This window comes from Oryzias latipes, chromosome 8, assembly GCF_002234675.1.
Source record: "Oryzias latipes chromosome 8, ASM223467v1".
NCBI lineage: Eukaryota > Metazoa > Chordata > Actinopteri > Beloniformes > Adrianichthyidae > Oryzias > Oryzias latipes.
Genome location: NC_019866.2, coordinates 13,107,957 through 13,114,113, shown reverse-complemented (window position 1 = coordinate 13,114,113; position 6,157 = coordinate 13,107,957). Strand labels below are relative to the sequence as shown.

At 39.5% G+C, this 6,157-nt stretch overlaps 1 protein-coding gene across 5 annotated transcripts in view; it reads right to left on the bottom strand.

Moving 5' to 3' along the window:
- Window positions 1–244: 244 nt before the first annotated feature.
- The window catches only part of LOC101169457 (septin-9), a 61,036-nt gene continuing 55,123 nt past the window's right edge, over window positions 245–6,157 (bottom strand). For all 5 annotated transcript variants that reach the window (XM_011478256.3, XM_004071487.4, XM_011478257.3 and 2 more), the window contains 6 exons: window positions 5,909–6,046; window positions 4,122–4,239; window positions 3,664–3,759; window positions 3,478–3,574; window positions 2,238–2,289; window positions 245–1,618 (listed from right to left, as the gene is read on the bottom strand). In XM_011478256.3, the coding sequence (XP_011476558.1) occupies window positions 1,477–1,618; window positions 2,238–2,289; window positions 3,478–3,574; window positions 3,664–3,759; window positions 4,122–4,239; window positions 5,909–6,046 (643 nt within the window). In that variant the 3' untranslated portion in view covers window positions 245–1,476. The remainder of the gene's footprint in view (window positions 1,619–2,237; window positions 2,290–3,477; window positions 3,575–3,663; window positions 3,760–4,121; window positions 4,240–5,908; window positions 6,047–6,157) is intronic.

The window sequence follows — 6,157 nt, the reverse complement described above, 5'->3', positions numbered from 1 at the left end:
CTAGTGCACTGAAGCAATTAGCGCTAATCAACTACGCTCCGGTCTGGCAGGCAGACATATTGATTTCAGATGCTAATCAAGGCAAGGATTAATGACAACTTAAGTGTTCCAGTAAAGGAATTACACCTGCAATTAAAAGCTACGGAATGCAGAACAACAGAAAATTTAAATTGGATTCAGAGTCTACAAAGATTTAACAGACCCAGCTGTTAGCCAACTTTAAATGAAATGAGCATCCACTAAATATTTACAACTTCAATCTTTATTTCTTTAAAATAAGGTAGAGGAGATTTTGTTATAATAAAAGTACAAAAAAATGTATCAGAACACAAGAATATACAAGACAAGGCAGAGGAGTGGCAGCTTACAGAATTATATATGAATGAAAGACACATTATTGGTACATTAGAAAAATAGAAAAAACAAACATTTTTTCTTTACTGAATAAATGATGCTGGAGGACCGAAACATGTTCAAATGAATTCCACCGTAAACAAACAGTTTTTCTGTTTGTGCCAGCACGCTTGTACATTTCTCTCCCATAAATAAAGCACTGCAGTGGACCTCATGGAAGGAAAACCATGCGTGTGCTGCATATGTTTGGGGAATAAGTGTGGACCACAACTAAAGACAAAAACATTCACATTTTAAAACGTGCATAGATACTTTTTCATCGTAAATCACTCTTTAGAAATTTGTATCAATAAAACAATGACATCTACAGGTGGGATTCTTAAAAAGGCGTCAAAAATCTGGCACCTGTGTTTAAAGGGATTTGACCATCTAAGAAAAATTCAGGCAGAGGTTGTGAGGGGAAAAAAAAGATAGATATATGATGTGATATTTGGTGTATTTTTGAGGGGAGAGCTGAATGATGCAGCATCTCATAGACTGATAGCTGCATGTGTTAGGAAAGAGCTGCCTGGCCCTCTTCCAACAGAACAAGCAGTGACTGAATCATTGTAAAAACAAATGATCGCTTCTCACACATGCATTAAAAAAAAAAAAAAAAATTAAAATAAAATAAACCCGTGTGGTAAAATGTCCTCAAAAGGCATGAAGAAATCATCAAACTTGCAAAAAGACATGGATGAAATTAGTTGTTTTTACTGTTTAAGACAAACCTGACACTGAAGAACATTGAGTGTCATTCTATCTTGTTTGGCACCACAAATGTTAACTGTTAAGGTACGAATGCCGGAAAAAGTCAAACTGCAGCACATTCTGAAGCCGGTGCATTCTCCTCACCATCTTTGTCAGCAACTGAGATAACAAGGTTTGGTTAAAAAAAAGGCACTAAGCTGACATGAAGAGTCCTGTGAGCTGCAGGAAGTCATTAAACACAAAGTCCCTCTGGAAAGACTTTGAAGTTTTTGTCCCACCGGGGACGTGGGGGTGGAAGAGGTGGGAAGGCTGTTGCTGAGGATCGCAGTCTCATCGCTAACGTATGCTAATGCCTTTGGAGCAGGTTGGTGTTTACATCTCATGGGTGGACAGGTGGTGTTCAGGGATACCGTTGGCTTGAGTCACTGCTGTGTTACTCTCATTGAGGCGTCTCACACGATACATTTCATAATGGATGCTGCTGGTGATGTCCTTAATGTTCTGCATGTGTGTCCTAAATAGAAAAAAACAAACAAACTTATACCTCCTGAACTGTTTCATCTAAATAAAAAAACTATACAGGAGTAAAATAAAATTTTAATTCCCTCGTCCCTCGTGGGAATAAACGCATTTGGAATATGTTTGTGTTTATTAATTAAGGTAGGTTTTTTACACTCATTTTTACTCTATAGTGTAGTAGAATTCCAGGAGACACTGGGATTTTCACACAAAAAATTTCTGCTTTACATTAAAAATACAAAAAACAAAGAAAAAGTATAACAGAGAAGTTACAGATTTATTTTAAAACAGAAAATAACTACGTTGTTCTGTAGATTGTGCCATGCAACGGCTACACCAAAAGGGAGTCACATGTGATGATTAAAGAACAATGAGATGGGTGAACACATAAAAGTTCCAATAAATTCCTTTCGTTCTTAAAAATAGCTGTGAACTTTAATGTTTGGTGCATTAAAACCGCATGCAGATATAATGGATGCTATTTATAGTTTGTTTGCTAAAGATGTTCGTTATTTTTTTGAGCAGCTGCATTCTGATGCAGAATCTGTAGTCTATTCTAATAGATGAATAAACACACAGAGATAAGCGACGCAAACAATATATTCACTTCTCACCTGATAAGAAGATCTCGTAAGTAGGCAAACTCACAGTGGGCTATGTTCTCAACTACAAGCAGAAAAAAAGGAGAAAATTGCTGAAGTTATTAAAAAAAAATATTTTAACTCAAATCTGGCAAAGCCCTAGTGATTTTGTAACCAGTTAGTGGAGAGTACCCTACCTAAAAAGTCCACTAGGTGGAGACAGTGATTACAATATCATGCTATTTTTATGTCATTGGGGCATTTCAAAGTCTAATTCAATCCCAGGCTGCATAGTTTTCTACTTCTTTGACTCTGAAGGTAACCACAGAAACTCCCATCACACACACAGCTGTGTGTGTTTTTGTATGTGGGATAAAACTCAGAGGTGTGGCTCCTCCTGTCTGAAACTGATAACTCACTTAAACATGCAAAGCTGATACTACAGTGAAAAGAAGTAAACAGGGAGTGTGGATGAGACTGCCCTGCTGGTAAACATGAATGGAATACTTGCACATTATTCTAGCTGCTGTGGGAATGAATATGCTTTTATATGTTTCTGCATGAACATTGTATTGTGAACTGTGCTTCCTCGCTGCAAATTGAACAGTGAAACCTGCACGCATCACCAGCTAAGAAGTGCTGGGGTTAGCGCAGGGCTGTCTGTGCTTCCTGGTCTGTTTTCTTTTCTGTGCCGAGTTGTTTATGGAACAGAGACACCTGTGGATTGCGGACTAGACTTGCAGACGTGATCATCCTTGAATGGCGAGAAAATATCTGCTTGCTTGCAGGATCTATCTAATGACGTATTTTGCATGTTTACACGTTGCTCTGCGGGAAAATAAAAAAGCTGTCGGCTTTGGGAGCAGAGAGTGCAGATGACAGCGGAGCTTTTGCCCGGTGGTGCATCCGAAACTCTCCCCTTTTTAAAGGATTGAGCTTTCATGCAGACTCTTGTGTGATTTCTTGGTTTTCCCACAGCACATTAGATCTTTGGTGTCATGAACTATCCGAACCTGCAAAGGCCATACGAGGCTGCAACACTTCTTTACAAAAGTAAGCAAAAACAGCAGTTACATGTCCATGGTGGTGTTAACTGTTCTTTCTGATATTGGGACCTAGAAGACTGCTCAGGGCCAGAGTCAGCAGCATGACAAGTTAAAAGTCTGAAAAGTTAAAGGAGCGCTGCTCCCTTTTACTCTTAATAAATGCAAAAGATTATTTTCATCCCAGAAAAGATCCAGTTTTTTTATTATAAAGTGGAGGAAAACTGTACCTTCAATAGTTCCCCATTTTGTCTTTCTCCCCAGGAGCCTCCTGCCATTGACCTGGTATTCTTGATCGCTTCCTACCACAGCAAACGGGATCATCTCCTGCATCCAGGTTAAAGGGAAACAAAAAGGTAAAAAACAAACAAAACAAAAAGGCAGGGAAGCTTTAAGTATTAAAATAAGATGGTTACCCGGATTTTCTCGTTGATCATCCTGTCTTCTGCGTCCTCGTCAAATTCCTTTTGGGGGTAAACGTCGATCCCATTGGATCGCAGTTCTTCCCTGATCTGGTGAAAGCATTTTAAAAACACAATATCATCACTAGCCCAACAGTTTTAAATTACATTAAAATACATTTGAGGATGGGAAAAGATGGTAAACGGTAAATGGCGTATCCCTGTATAGCGCTTTCTACCGTCTTTCGAAGGCCCAAAGCGCTTTACAGTCACAGTCCCATTCACCCATGCACACACACACTGATGCAGTGTGTGAATGATGGCAAACTTTCAATGGGCAAAAGAACTCAAATGCAATTAAATGTAAACTTTATCAATTAGAAGTGAAAATGACACCAGTCCTACAATCAAGGACGTTGATGAAGTAAAGCTCAGTACACAGTCCTCATCTAAGGACTCAAAGAACAGCTTGCCTTCTTTTTGAAGAAGTCTCTCTCCTCCAGTGTGAGGGTATCAGCCTTGGCGATGACTGGGACTATGTTGACGACTTTACTCAGGCGCTTCATGAATTCTACATCAAGTGGTCTCAGACTGAGGATGACAAAGAAAACAGAGTCAAATGTCGAGATCCCCCAGACTTTAAATACTGACACAAAAACCTTACAGCAGGGGGCAGATTTTGCAAAGAAACCTCTCAAACAGAGGAGTGCCCACAACACTCCTGCAGCTGCTCTTTGTTGATTCACAACATTAACATAATCCACATTCTGAGGTAATGGCTGCTTGATGAATTTGAGTGGATTTACCACCCATTGGGGAAGCAAAAGTTTTGCATGAGTCAGAGAAAGCATCTGATTGTTTTTAGAGGTGCATTACGGTCAGATAAACGTCACTGTGGCAACCACAGTTTGGTATCAACACAGTCTCTAGCACTCGAGCACTGACGGCAGACATGCAAAGACCGTCTGTCATCCTTCCTGTTTCACATCAAGCTTTTTAAGGCCGGCTGCACTGTGGGCCTTGGGACATTTGCAGAGCTGAAATGTCAACATACACTGAGAAAGAGAACCATTTCACAGCAGTTCCCTGTCTGAGGAGAGACATGCTAACACACTAAAACTACAGTTACAGGTTTTGACCTGTGGTATTTAAAAAAAAAATATATATATATATTTATACGGTACTGTCTTTGGAACAGTTTTCTTATTTATCAGGATCAAAAATACTCCAACATGAAATACACAACTGCAAAAATTTAATAAAAAGATGCCAAAAACGCCCTAAAACTTGAATATGTGAAAGCACAAACACACTCTCAGAAATTCTTTCAGTGAGAAAAACTCTCTTGCCCAAAGGCTGAGTGAGTCAACCAGGAATTGAGTGTTAGGGCAGATTGTTCCAATCAGAGCCAGATGTGTTTATTAAAAAGAATGTAGATAGCTGCAATGCCTCAAACTCCTAGTGTGCGAGTACATGATTTGGATGACAGTAAAATGACAATAGAAGTAAGGAACCAATTTATACATTTAGAGAGAGAGGGTGGGGGGTTGAGTTTGTAGAAACAGAAACATGCAGATACTGCCTGTCAAAGACCCCCTCTGATGAAAATCCTGTTTTTAACATTTTCTTGTAGCATGTTTTTCATGATGGAGGACATGTTTAGAGAAAATGAAGCTTAAATTGCAGTATTTCTTTATTTAAATTGTGGCTAGGATGTAGAAGGCCACAAGCTTCCTGCTACGCTTCATGATGAATCCGCTTGCAGACAAATAGATCCACGTATGTCTTCGTTTTCCTTGTCTGAGCTAGAATCTGATCCATAACTGTACGGTTGGATCGCCAAAATATCTCTCGCCATTTTTTTGCACCGGTAGTGTTAGGTTGGGGGTGTGAGGGACTGTACTTTAGTGGGAGAGCATATGAACAGAGAGCTTTCAATTATGGGTGATGGGAAGGGGTGGCGAGGTTGATCTTCATCAGTCTCGCCTCCAGCATTTCTAATGAACTCCTGTCGCTCTGCAGAAACTATGTCCTAGAAAACAACACATGTTCTTGATTTTGGCTAAAATGGACATAATGATAACCAAAAGACCACTGGGAACACTTTCAAATAGATCCAAAGCTGTTATCAGAAGTTGCAAAGAGTATTTTTATCATTGCACCCTTTGAAAGGATTAAGGTAGCATTTAGATTTGGCAATCGTTTTTTAGGAAGAAACATGATCTTCAATGCATTGAAGCTGAAACGTGTGCGTTCTCACCAGTGTCCAGTTGGGGGTATAAAATATATGCAGCAGTGAACTCTTGAATCTGGGATCCTCTTCTTTCGGTTAATGTTGATCTCCTCCTGCAGATACGCTTCATACTGGTCGTTGATGAACTTCATTATGGGCTGCCAGCTTTGTAATGGTTTCGATGGAACATGAGGGAAGGAAAAGAAAAAGACAGATGCAACAGAAAGAAAGAAAATAAGAGAAAACTAAAACGGTACAGAAGAGTCGTTTGAAGTG